Source organism: Acinonyx jubatus, chromosome B1 (genome assembly GCF_027475565.1).
Source record: "Acinonyx jubatus isolate Ajub_Pintada_27869175 chromosome B1, VMU_Ajub_asm_v1.0, whole genome shotgun sequence".
NCBI lineage: Eukaryota > Metazoa > Chordata > Mammalia > Carnivora > Felidae > Acinonyx > Acinonyx jubatus.
Window position 1 is genome coordinate 50,586,134 of NC_069382.1, and position 14,624 is coordinate 50,600,757.

Sequence of the window (14,624 nt, forward strand, 5' to 3'; positions counted from 1 at the left end):
GGTCAGCTCAAGTCTATCTAACACCCTAAGCACGTCATTGAATGTGTGTAGGAAAACTGACTGCCATTTACAGTTGATACCCTGATAATGAAACTGCTGCACGTTACTCTCAGTTAACCTTCATTACAGGTTTAATATTACATAAATTACTCAAGTAATTAAGTCTACCAGAAAGGGACCAAGTAATTTTTAGATTTATTGTGACACATATCATCATATATAGGAACATCTGAAGTCCATACAGTTAGTTATAAAGAAATTCCACCACCACCACCACTCCCTGGATTAGAAAACAGAACACTGCTTGCACCCAGAAGCATCCCCCTCCTCCTAGAATAGAGTTCGTCAACCTCTGAGCTACTGACATTTTGGGGTGAGTAATTATTTGTTCGGGGACGGAGGGGCATGGCTGTGCTGTGCACTGTAGGATGTTTAGCTGTCTGGCCTCTACCCACTAGATAGAATTAACATCTCCCCAGCTGTGAAAACCAAAATTCTCTCCAGACATTGCCACATGTCCCACGAGGGGCAAAATCACGCCCAGTTGAAAACCACTGTCCTAATTGTAATCATTATCCTCAGTTTTGTGATAATCACTCTTCCTCTTGCTTTTGGTTTTGGTTTTGAACCATTTACTTTCGGGAGGGTGGGAGAGTAACAGCCACAGAAAGTACATATAACATAATGTTCACAAATAACCTATGTAATTGCCAACCAGGAAAAAAAAAAAAAACAGAACACTAATATCACCCTAAAAGTTCCCCGTGAGCCCCTTCTCAACGCCAACTCCTTGCCTCTCCCCCAAAGTAATCACTATTGTCTTAACATAGTAATCACTTCTTTGTATTTTAAAATAACTTGACCACCCAAGTATGGCACCTAAATATCAGATTTTCACCTGCCCTCTCAATTTTTATACAAGTGGAATCATACTGGATATTATCTTTGTGTCTCATTTCTTTCTGTCAACATGAAGTTAATGAGATTCTTCCACACCAGGGAATAAATAATAGCCTGCAGGCCAACTCTGATCTGCCACCTGTTTTTGTAAATAACATTTAAGGAGAACACAGTCACATCCATTTGTTTATATATTGTTTGTTGCTGATTTTACAGTCCAATAGTCAAGTTGAGTGGTTGTAACAGAGACCCTATGCTCTGCAAATTATTTCTATGTGGCCCTCTACAGAAAAAGCTTACCAACTCCTGCTCTCTACTCTTGCATGTAACCATACTTCATTTCTTTGCATTTACAAACATATAGCAGTTTACTTATCCAGTCTTTTGCTGATGGACAGTTGGGTTACCGCCAGTTTGGGGATACTGCAGATGATAAGTATTCTTTCCTCCTGACTGAAATACATCCTTTAAAACTTCCTTTATCAAAGGCCTACTGGTGGTAAAGCTTTATCTGAAAACTTTCTCCATCCACTTTCATGAAAAATTTATTTGCTGGGGGTAAAATTCTAGGTTGCCAGTTATATTTCCCTCAATATATTACTCCAATGTCTTTTGGGTTCCACTGTTAAGAACTCTGCTTTCATTTATAACCGTTGCTTCTTTGCAGATAATCAGTGTATCTTCTCTAGCTGCATTAAGAGTCTCCTCTGTGTGAATGTGTGTGTGTGTGTGTGTGTGTGTGTGTGTTTATGCGTGTGTATGGCGTTCTGCTATACTGTTACACAGTTACATCTGCTATTATGTTTGTAAGTGAAGATTTCTTTAAATGTAATCTGCTCGGATTCATTAAATTTTTTGAATCTGTGGATTTATCACTAATTCTAGACCATCTTCAGCCCTTATCCCCTTAAACACTGCCTCTGTCCCATTTTCTCTCTTCTTTGTGCTGCTGGTCTTCTCACTTTAAACTTCTGTTTCATATTTCCCAGCTTTTCCTCTTTCACAGCTGCATTCTGGGTCGCTGTTTTCTAGTCTATTTTCTAGACTTTCTTCAGCTGTGTCCACTTTGTCATTACACCCAATAGGGGGCGCCTCGGTGGCTCAGTAGGTTAAGCATCCATCTCGTGATTTTGGCTCAGTTCAGATCTCACAGTTCGTGGATCAGGCTCCATGCTGACAGTGCAGAGTCTCCTTAGGAATCTCTCTCTCTCTTTCTCTGCCTCTCCCCTGCTTGCACGCTCTCTCTCAAAATAAATAAACATTAAAAAAAAAAACAAAAAAAAAACAACAACCCAATAGCACACTTAGTATCCAAGCCTAGGTGTGCTAGAAACCAGCCACAGTCATCAGTAATACAAACTTAGCGATACCTGATAGGAAATAAAAAGCTTAGAAAACAAAGAGATAAGGATAAATTTGCAAAGAAGACCCTCACCATCCAAAGCTTTGCTACTCTCTCTCAACTATTCAGGAACTGAAAAAGTTGGAGGATCAAATTATTTTGGTATTTATTTCATTTCTTTCTTTTGCACTAGATTTTAAGTTTCTTCAGACAATGGGATGAGTCTTTTAACCTATTTCTGTATCCTTAGTCTTCAAACAATACTATCAGGAAAGTGAAAAGACAACCCACAGAATTGGAGAAAATATTCACAATCATGTATCTGATAAGGGACTGGTACTGGAAAATATTAAAAAGTTTACTAAACAAGAATAAAGACACACAACCCGATTAAACATTGGGCAAAGGCCTGAATAGCTATTTCTCCAAAGAAGACACAAATGGACAATAATCACATGAAAAATGGTCAACATCATTAGCCGACATGGACATGCAAATCAAACCACATGTAGATGTTACTTTATAGCCACTAGCATGGCTATAATAAGAAAGACAGATAGTAACAAGTGCTGGCAAAGATAAAGAGAAATTAAAATCCTCATACACTGCTGGTGGGAATGTCAAATAGTGTAGCTGTTTTGGAAAAGAAGGTGGTGGTTACTCAAGTCAAGTTAAACATACAGTAACCATACCACCCAGCAATTTCACTCTACATCTATACCCAAGAAAAATGAAAATACAGGCCACAGAAAAACTGATAGTGTTCACAGCTGCATTATTCATAACAGACCAAAAAGTGGAAGAAACACAAATGCCCATTAACTAATGAATGGATACACCATGGTATATTTCTAAAATGGAGTATTACTGGGCAACAAAAAGGAATAAAGTACTGATACGTGTTACAACAAAGATGAACCTTGAAAATGTTATGCTCAGTGAAGGAAACCAGTGACAAAAGACCACATGTTGTAAGATTCCATTTACACGAGATGTACAGAATATGCAAATCTTTAGAGACAGAAAGTAAATCAGCAGTTACCTAGGGTGGGTAGGGGGGGGTCATGGGGGATGACTGCCACCGGGTAGAGTTTCTTTTAGGGGTAATGAAATGTTTTAAAATTGGTTCTGGTGAAAACTCTGTGAATATATTAAAAGCCATTGAACTATACATTATAAATAGGTAAATTATATGCCATGTGAATTGTATCTCAACAAAGCTAAAAAAACAACAACACAGCAAATTCCCTGCCCCATCTCTCTCCATTCTTAGTTGGTTCTCCTGGGTTTTACTTCCTTCATATTTCTAAATAATATCCTTATACTGCTATTTCTTACCAATTTCCAATTGGCTTCCAAAAACAGAAGCAATTTTAAACTGGCAGTAAGTGTGGACCTTGCTAAGAAAATGCATAGAAGCTAACTGGGGGAAGAGTGTTCTAGAGAGACAGAGCATCTAGTGCAAAATACTAAGGCAGGAAGATGCCTGATGTATTCACAAACTGGCACAGGGGTCAGTGACTAGGATGGAATGAGTAAGAAGAGGGGTGGCAGGAGATGAGGTCAGAAAGAGAAAAGGTCCATATTATATATGGCTGCAAGTCCACTGAAAGGGCTTTGACTTTTGTTCTGAATGAAAAGGAGGAAACAGTGGCAGGGGTGGGGGGCAGGGAGCTTTGAGCAGGAAAGCAGAATAGCACAGACTTAAACTCTGAAAGAATCACTCTGTTATGCAGAAGGAGACCACAGACGGATGAAGAAAGATCAACTGAGAACAGTGCTCTCAACCAGGGGTATTTTGCTCAAAGGACATCTGGCAATATGTGCAGATACCTGTGGTTGCCACAACTGGGCGGGTGGGAGAGGTGCCAGTGGCATTTAGTGGATAGAGGCCAGGGATGCTGCTTAATCATTGTATTTGCACAGGACCTGCCTCACAGCAAAGAATTATCTAGGCTAAAACTTCAGTAGTGCCATGGACAAGAAAACCAGCTTTAGAAGCTGTTATAAATCTAGACAAGAAAAAATGATTGCTCAGATCATACTGGATATAGTGCAGGTGGCAGGAAGCAGTCAGGGTGTGGATATATTCTGAAGGCAGAACCAACAACATTTCCTAGTGGACACAGGTGTTGAGCTTGAATAACTAGAAGGATGGAACTGACATCAACTGAAATAGGAAAGACATTGGATAAAACCGTCTGAGGGTAGGTGTGGGGAAGTAGTCAGAACTGGAGTTTGAACACGTTAAGTGTGAGAGGTTGATAGCTGATGACACCCCAAATGAAGAATACTGAGTTGGGGGTTCAATACAAGTCTAGAATTTAGGAGAGAGGGTGACACCATAGCAAGCAATCTGGCCATTGTCACTAAACATCCCAGCCATGTTGTTACATCCGGCCATGATGTAATAAACAATTGGTGTAGGTAACAGATGAAGGCAGTCCTAGGACTGAACTGCTGGGCCCCAGACATGATAAGCCCGGGATAAGAAAAATGCAACAGAGATTAAGGAGGAGTGGCCGGTGAAGCAGGAAGAAAACCAGGAGATGGTGGGGTCTGAGAAGCCAAGGAAAATGAGTGCTTCAAGAAGCAGTGAACATCTATGTCACGGGCGAGGTAAGATGAGGATTAAAAAATGCCCACTGGAGGGATGCCTGGGTGGCTCAGTCAGTAAGGTGTCCGACTCCTGATTTTGGCTCAGGTCATGATCTTAGAGTCATTGAGATCAAGCCCCATGTCAAGCTCCATGCTGGGCATGGAACCTGCTTGAGATTCTTTCTCCCTCTCTCCCTCTAAAATAAATTTTTTTTTAAATACCCACTGGATTTGCTAACATGGAAGTCACTGGTGACTTTGGCAAGGGCAGATTCCATGGAGCAGTGAGGCAAAGTCTGACTGACATGGGTTTAAAAGAGACGGCAGGAAGACTCCCTGTCTTCTGCCCACAAAAGGTAACTGCCATGGGGCACGCCCCTCTATTATAAACAATGGGAAAACAAAAGATATGAAACAACTCATGAGATACTGATGACAGGCAGCATAGGACTGTCATCCTTGACAGAGGGGCAACAAAGGACGTGAGCTCAAGGACTGCCCTGGATTTCTGTCAAGAGGCAATTTCTGGACGTAGCACAAGGAAGGGAGCACAGGGCTCTCGCTGAAATGAAAAGGTATGTCCATACGAAGATGTGCACAGAAATGTTCACAGCAGCTCTGGGTATAGTAGGCAAAAACTGGAAACAACCCAAATGTCCACCAGCAGGTGAACAGATAAACAATTATGGCATACGCATACAATGGCATACTATTCAGGAATGAAATGAGTTACTGATAAACACAACATGGATAAATCTCCATGGATAAAACACAACATGGATGACCTGTGCTGAGAAAAACAAGCCAGGCAGAAAAGAAAATACAAAACCAGTCTATATAGAGAGATCAGTGGTTGTATGGGGCCAGAGAATGAAGTGAGGGGTGGGGGGAGAGTGGCAGGGGGCTGACTCGGAAGTAACCCGAGATAATTTTTTATAATAATGAAAATTTATCATGGTTATTACGATATTATATATTAGAGGTATATTCATTTGTCAAAACTCATGGAACTGTACTCTCAAAAATGGGTACACTGTATATATGTAAATTATACCTCACTAAGGTTTACTTAAAAAAAAAAAAACATTCTAGCCAGAGTCCTGCTTCCAGTAATGGTGAACTGGCTCATTTCAATGGTCTCTCTTACTAAGAAAACCGCAACAAAATATTGGGGGGCAGGGGGGGAATGACTCCAAGATATTATAGTGGAGCAAAGCAGAGAATCACACAGTCCCAGTTAAGACTAAGAAAATCCAGAGAAGTGAGTGTGATGTTTCGGGTTCCCCACCCCACACAGTGAGTGTCCGCCAAGTCTAGAAGAGGCGAAAGAGAGGCAGAGCAGCTAAACAGACTGTCTGAGACTGACTCCATGTTAAAAGTTTTTAAAAAGAGAGAACAGAACTGAAATCAATTTGCATAGAAAATTCGAGTTCTGTGGCAAAGGAGAGCAGAAGCATCAGAAGTGGCCGTAAATGAGGGAAATGGACTCAAGAAACAGTTTTAAACTTAATTTTTTTTTATTTAAAAAAAAAAATTTTTTTTTAACGTTTATTTATTTTTGAGACAGAGAGAGACAGAGCATGAACGGGGGAGGGGCAGAGAGAGAGGGAGACACAGAACCGGAAGCAGGCTCCAGGCTCTGAGCCATCAGCCCAGAGCCTGACACGGGGCTCGAACTCACGGACCGCGAGATCGTGACCTGAGCTGAAGTCGGACGCCTAACCGACTGAGCCACCCAGGCGCCTCTAAACTTAATTTTTAAACAATTTTTTGAGTAGGACAAAACACACGTGGTACAAAGCCATGAAGGTACAAAAGGACTATAGCACAAGCTCAATTTCCTCTCATCCCTGTTTCCCAGCCACTCAGCTCCCTTCCCAGACACAATCACTCTTACCAGTTTCTTCCGTATTTTTCCACAGATATTTTATGTATATAAAATATGTACAGAATAGATATTCTGGAGCTACTCTATGTATATCAACCTCAGCACCACTAATATTTGGGGCCAGATAATTCTTTGTTATTGGGGGCTATCCTGTGCACTGTAGGATATTAAACAGCATCCCTGGCCTCTATCTACCGGTCACCGGAAGCACCTCCAGTTGTGACAAACAAAAATGTCTCCAGACACTGCCCTCAGTTGAAAACCACTGATGCATACCCAAGCACACACACATGTATTTCCTCTCTATATTTTCCTACAAACTCATGCCATATATATGGGTTTTCATCTTTTTTTACCTTATAATAATTGCAGATCATCCATCAGTCATACAAAGATTTCAAATTTTATTTATATCTAGCTGCCAACAAGTGAGGCTATTTATAATATTCATTATCTTAAGAGCATTCTTTTTTTTTTTTTTTTTTTAATCTGGGGAGAAAGCACATTATTGCCTTTGATTTCATTAATGACACTTAGGAACAGTCTCAGTAATGAGCCCAAATCTATCCACCTGAAAAGTAACACACTTTCTTGGTGGCACTATATTCTAATTACTAAAAGTAATCAAGAGGAAATATTCTACTATGGAGTTCTATCTCTACAAATAACAACAATCATAAAGATTATAGCAGCTAATACTTATTGAGTACTTACTATAGGTTAGGCAGTGTTCAATGTGCTTTAGTTATATTAATATAACTAATTCTCACAACAACCTTCTGAGGATGGTACTATTATCTGCATTTCACCAAAAAGGAAACCAAGGTACAGAGATGTTCAGTAATGTACTCAAGGTCAAGGTCACACAAGTAGAGCTGTCAATCTGGGCACATGGTTTAGTGTTCATCTCTAAACCATGACACTCTATTACTCTTCAGTCAAAACCTGCAAGTCTTAGATGATGATGTTTACATTCATATCTGTGGTTCTACTGATTTCAACTAAAATCCTGAATGTAAAGATGTTTTTGTTTATAATTAGTAAGGGTTAAATGTCCTTGAGATTTACTACTGCATAGATCCCGCATTTCCTGATACCAGTCCAGTTGGTGTTTTCACAAAACATTTTCCTTATGTTTTTCTCTGGCTAACAAACTGGCATCTTTTTTATTAGGACCATATATCTTTTTATACAGAACTATTAGGATAGTTCTGATAGTTATCCCATGGATAAGAAAACTGTCCAAGTTATAGATTCTAACAAGGAATTAGGGAAAACACAAACACAGCACCTTTCCCTTCATGCTTTTGGGCTCAGTCCTATAAGCAGTACTGCAATAAATCTTCCCAGAGTTGAATTTGCCCTATAATTTTACCAATTACCAGCATATCCTCTAGCTAACTCTTAAGCAGGGACTGTCTCATACATCTACATATCCTCAAGTCTAACTCAGTACACAGCTCAATAAGTGTTTGCTGAACTTGGTTGATTTTTAATTCCACAAAGTTTTTCCTCTTCCAATTTAACAAACATCTTTTGACAGTTCAGTGTATGCCAAACATAATGACAGGGAACAGAAAGAAATTCCTTACACAAATGTTTGCAGAATATAACTCATCATCATCAACAACAACAAAACAATTCAGAAAGGGGCAAAGGAATTGAAGAATTGAAGACGTGTTTCCAAAGAAGACATAAAAACAGCCAAGTATATGAAAAGATGTCGGACATGACTAATCACTAGAGAAATGCAAATCAAAAGATATCCCCTCACACCCATCAGGATGTCTCCTATCAAAAAAACCAAAAAACCTAGAAAATAACCAGTGTTGGCAAGCATATGGAGAAACTGGAAGTCATGTGCACTGTTGTGAATGTAAAATGGTGTAGCCATTACGGAAAATACTGTGGCAGTTCTTCAAAAACTTAGAATTGCCATGAGATGACCCAAGTGTCCACTGATGGATGAATGAATGATAAGCAAAATGTGGTATTTACATACAATGAAACACTACTGAGCCTTAAAAGGAAGGAATGATACAAAACCGAATGCCTGGAAATGGTATAACATGGACATTCTGTTCAGTGAAATGATCTGGACACAGAAAGACAGATACCTTATCATCCCACTTATATGAGGTACCTAGAGTAGTCAAATTCAGAGACAGAAAGTAGAATGGTGGCTACCAAGGGCTTGAGAGAGAGAAGAATGGGGAGTAAGTATTGAATGGGGACACGGTTTCAGTTTTACGAGATGAAGTGTTTTACGGATAGATGGTGTGATGGTTGCACAACAGTATGAATGTACCTAATGTCCCTGATCTGTACACTTAAAAACGGTTAAATGGTTAATTTTCTTATGTGTATTTTACCACTATTCTTTTAAAAAAACTGTTTGCCAAAGACTAACAGTCTAGATTTCTTCAAGAATTAGCTGACATCATGTCCTTGCTTTCCAAATAGCCACGTGACAAAAAAAACTTCCTTTAAACTCTAAAATTAGACCAAAGGCCCAAAAGTCTGAGGACTATACCATCCATGTCCCCTTAACAGTACTATTTTTTTGTTAATATGGAATGCCCAATATTCAACTGTTTCATTTCCAGTTCCTATACCTTAGGTATACAATTTCTAGTACTGAGCCCCTTGTAACAAATTTTACTTTACCTGAGTATTTTGAATCTCTTATATACATTCAAAGGTAAAACAAATTTCACTAAGTAGTATCAACACAAAAAAGGCTTTTCTACTAAGCCTTTGCTGGCTGCTGGTTTGTGGTCCCACTTGATATTTCTTGCTTTGTATACGTATTTGTTTTTGCTTTATATTTTAAAAACATGTTTTTAGTCACACTCAAGGATCCCCAGAAAGGTCACTTTACTATTTGAGATTGTGAACTGAACAGATTTATCTTGCCATTCTCAAACTATTATTGGGAAAAAGTGTTTGCTTTTGATGGGGAGAGCACCATTAAAATGTAAACAGAAATGCCTATCTGTAATAACTTCAGTCAATTAACTTTCAGATATATAATGCTTATAGTAAAAAGAGTTGGTAAAAAAATTTAAACTGAGACGTGTCTTCTATAGATCCAATGGACAACAAAGCAAAGGTTTCCCCTACCTGCTGTTTCTTGCCCATGGCAAGTGTTCAGCTCAGCCAGAAGCTGGTTAAAATCATCCTGATGAGCAATCCAGTTATCCTGAAAATACCCAAAAAATCAAATAAAGGTAAGCTTACAGTTTACTTGCACCAGTTGAGATAGATTTATTTTGGAATCAAGGAAATCTAGTGGTTAATGTGAAACTTTAAATGTTTCATCAAAATATTATAACATAAATTTGAATGAAGAAATAACATAAATTTAAAATGTAATTTATCTGTGTCAGTATTAAAAATGGGCTTATTTGAAGCCTGAGTCCTGACTTCAAATGTGGATAACTTATCAACAGTCCACTTATAATCAAATAATCAACAGGCAACCTGCGTGCTAAATATTAAAATAAAGCAAAATAAAATCATTACCTCATTATGGAAATATTATGTGGGTCAAAGGAAAAAAGCAGTGACAGAGTTCAGGGCTCTCTTTTGTGCTCATGTGAACTTAAAATACTTTGCCCAATTCTACATGCTTGCATTGACCCCCAATTTACAAAACCACACTGAGGAAGGAGTAAGAAAGACTCCAATTTCCCTCAGTCGGCACTTTCATGAAATGGTGCTAATATGTTCATTGTAGCAAAAATAATCTGACTTTAAAAGGGAATGGGCATCTCCGAAACAATCTAACCAGTGGGAAGCAAGTATCAATGCAGAAATTTGCCTTATACACACTTTTTTAAGAATGCTGAAGGTTAAGGCATGTTAAAAATAGGTTTACTGGGGCGCCTGGGTGGTTCAGTAGGTTAAGCGTCCGACTTCAGCTCAGGTCACGATCTCGTGGTCCGCGAGTTCGAGCCCCGCGTCGGGCTCTGGGCTGATGGCTCAGAGCCTGCAGCCTGCATCCGATTCTGTGTCTCCCTCTCTCTCTGCCCCTCCCCCGTTCATGCTATGTCTCTGTCTCAAAAATAAATGTTAAAAAAAAATTTTTTTTTAAATAAAAATAAAAAAAAATAAAAATAGGTTTACTGGGCAACACTTCTCCTAAAAATTAAGTGTATCTATACATCCATCTTTTAACAACTACCTTCAAAACCAACCTCATATAAACTCTTTAGTGGTTTAAAATTTTAGCTGTTAGCCCGAAAAATTTTAGCTGCTCTAGTCTATCACTCAGCGCAATTACTATTTCTAGTCCATTACTCAGTGTATCAAATCAAAATAATTTGGTGTAGTTCTCCAAAATAATAAGTAGTTCTCCAGATTTCCTATCAGATTCTGTTGGCTGTAAAAATTTAAGAACAAAGTTTTCAGCTCAGACACTATAGTAATACTGAACACTTATACACTTATATATACTTGTACACTTAAAACATAGACACTATAGTAATACCAAAAAAGAAAAGCACAATAGGCCATTAATTTTTAATTACGGTGTTATATTTTCAAAGCAACAGTATTTAAGGAGAAACATGAATAAATTCAACTGCTATATACCAATAGTCGGAAACAGACAAAAGGGAGGCGCCTGGTTGGCTCAGTCAGTTAAACGTTCGACTTGGGCTCAAGTCATGATCTCATAGTTCGTGGGTTCGAGTCCGGCATGGGGCTCTGTGCTGACAGCTCACAGCCTGTAGCCTGCTTCGGACACTGTCTCTCCCTCTCTCTCTGCCCCTCTTCTGCCCACACTTGGTCTCTCTCAAAAATAAAAAAATGTTAAAAAATGAAATTAAAAAATAGACAAAAGGACAGGAAAAGGTCACCACTTTCTTGCAGAAAAAACTTAATTTCTCTCCGAAGTTAAATGCCACTAACTTTTAATAGTATAAGCAAATATTAGAAAAAAGATAAAGATAAAAATTCCTTTCTATACTGAAATGAATATTTCTATAAAAAGAATATTTTTTTCAAAGTTTAGGAACAAAACTAATTCAGATCTCTTAGACATAATCAAGTAAAGAATCCCATAAGGACAACAAGGCAAGGTGAAGGCATGGTGTGTGGCGAAAAGCCTGCTTACTTATGGGCTCTTTAGTCAACCACAGCATGGAAGATACACACGTGCATAGTTAAAACCTCATCAATTTGATGAAATATGTGTATTTACAAAAAAAGCCAATCATGCAAGGAAAACCCACAGCAAACACACTGTTGCTCACTTCATTATTGATTGTAGCTCCAAGTCCCAGGTGGTTATTTTTAACTTGAACTTTAATATGATCTGTGGCTCCTTGCTCCTGAGCCCCTAAACCCTGTGGAGGTCAAGCACAAAGAGAGTTAGTATTTTTATCAAGTATAAAGAGAGATCACATCTTTCTTCCTTCATCAACTATTCGACTAATTATGAAATATCCAGGAGTGAGGCACTATCCTTATCCTCAGAGAGGACACAGTCTAATGGATTCTTACAGAGTATGTCTGTAACACCAAGGATGCACTTACAATAATGAATGCTAACTCTTCAACCTGAGACCTATTTCACGGCCCATGTACACACTATGCAGAACATGCCTTTTGTGATGCTCGAAATCAGAGTACTATTACCAAACTAATGGAATCCCATTGGATATATTACAAATCTATGGCTCTCTCCATTACATAATTTTACAAAACAACACTGAGAGAGTGGAGAAAGGAGACCCCAAGTCCCTAAATCAATCAACACTCATTTGTAAGGTGTCTCAGAGAGGCTGCTGTACTGAAGAAACTAAAAGGCAACCAGGGTGGCTCTAGGTGAGTGGACAGAGAGAAAATAAGATAAAATAAAGGGGCTAGACCTCACAGGACCCTAGAAATTACAGTAGAAATTTGGATTTAATTTTTTAAAACAACGGGAAGCCACTGAACTTTTAAGCAAGGGAATGCCATGATCTAATTTCTGTATTTCAAAAGATATTCTGGCTATTGTTTGGCAAACGGCCCAGAGGAAGAAAAGGAGGGAGGGAAGCAGCTGAGAGGGCAGGCAGTGATGGTGTGTGGACCAGGATGGGGCGCCGGATAGAGAGGAATAATGACTGGCGATGCGAGAAGTGAGAGAGGTAGAGGAACCAAGCAAGACCATTTACAAAAATGGGGAAAACTTGAGATGGAAAAGACTGGAAGGTGGGTATCAAGAATTTTATAACAAAAAATTATAAAGTTGAGATGCTCACTCAAGTGGAAATGTCAAGCAGGCTGGTGAATTTACAAACCTGAAGCTCAGAGGACAGATTTGGACCAGATAATTCTCAGAACTTAGACCATTCAAAGTATGGTATGGAATCAAAGAGCTCACCTTTCAGAATACAGAAAAGGCCTGGGGCTGAGGAGCTCCAGGGCTCAAAAGGCTGGAAGAGGAAGAGCCAGCGACATACTTAGGAGTGGCCAACGCGGTAGAAGGAAAAACAGGGGGGAGAGCAGTACTGTGGAAGCAAAGACACAAGTATTGCGAGAATAGTCCAGTATGTCCAATGCTGCTAAGGGATTAAGTAACGTGAGAATAAAAAAGGATCCACTGGATTGGGAACAAGATCATTAAAGGCCATCACAAGAACCATTTAAATACAAAAGTATCACCAGAAACCCATTTCAGCCAGGAATAAATAGTGTGAGGAAAATGGGAAAATGTATATTCTGAGCTATAAAGAGGAACAAAATATTACTCTTAGCAATATAAAAACACTGATGGTTAAGTATGATTCCAAGTGCAGCTAATTAAAAGGCACAATCTATGAAAGATGCTTATCACAGCAATTTAAATGATAAACGAAGAGAACTGACCTTTATGTTCAATTCTAATTTTATCATGACAATTTAATTATGTCTCCAAAATCACTTACTGATCAAGAACACAAATTTCTCCCAGTGTCCTAAGAAAGATGCATTCTCCTGATTTGCCTTTATGCATGGCTCCAATTTCTTTTGCTCTTCTCCAACATACCTTTCCTTTAGACCACCCCATCTTCTCTAGCATCCTCTGGCCAAACTTGGAATCATCATTGCTCCAGGCAGTGTTTCTCGGATCCACAGCCCACTTCTGCTTCCGCCGACCTGCAAATGACAAAGTATCTCATCAGCAATTTATCTTTTAAACCTGGAAAACACTACACAAATACACACAAAACCTAATACGTACACACATATTTGCATAAAATACGACAAACAACATTCAGCATTCAATGAAATGTCATCAGATTGGATCACTTACCCTGGTTTTCCCAGTAACTGCTGTATTCTCAATATACAAACTGGCCTAAGATAAAAATAACAGTGTTCCCTCCAAATGTGACAAATAGAAATACATGATATACCATCAGTTGGCCTTCCACACTCAGCTAAAGGCAGCAACTGTAAGCACTTGTCAACACCAGTGTCATCATCACCACCAGCAGCAGCAGCCACTACAGCTACCGGTGCCATACGCTATGTACCAAATGTTATCCATATATTGTATTCGATTTGCACAGTAACCCAATGAGGATGGAAATTCTTACCTCCATTTTTCAGATAAGGAAACCTGAGGCTTAGAGAAAGAAATGTACCTAATGCCCCCAAACAAATATCAGAGCCTCTATACAAAGCAAGGGTCTACTGACATCAAAGCTTATATTCTTAATCCACAAATGTAACGGTCATTATGATCTTGGGGAGAGTCAACTGTACCCTCCACACATGTGATCTACACATAGTTATGATGTCATCCCTTATTACTGAAATGCCCTAGAGACACATGACCCCTTCTCTGAACTTCCAAAATAAACTATCTGCATCTTTTCTGGCATTGAACACACATTCTTCTGTACTATGACTACTAATATC

At 39.0% G+C, this 14,624-nt stretch overlaps 1 protein-coding gene across 5 annotated transcripts in view; it reads right to left on the reverse strand.

Annotated features, from left to right (window-relative positions):
* PINX1 (PIN2 (TERF1) interacting telomerase inhibitor 1) overlaps nucleotides 1–14,624 on the reverse strand; it is an 88,553-nt gene that overhangs the window by 68,132 nt on the left and 5,797 nt on the right. For all 5 annotated transcript variants that reach the window (XM_015073170.3, XM_053216687.1, XM_015073171.3 and 2 more), the window contains 3 exons: nucleotides 13,747–13,856; nucleotides 11,987–12,079; nucleotides 9,852–9,930 (listed from right to left, as the gene is read on the reverse strand). In XM_015073170.3, coding sequence (XP_014928656.1) covers nucleotides 9,852–9,930; nucleotides 11,987–12,079; nucleotides 13,747–13,856 — 282 coding nt within the window. The remainder of the gene's footprint in view (nucleotides 1–9,851; nucleotides 9,931–11,986; nucleotides 12,080–13,746; nucleotides 13,857–14,624) is intronic.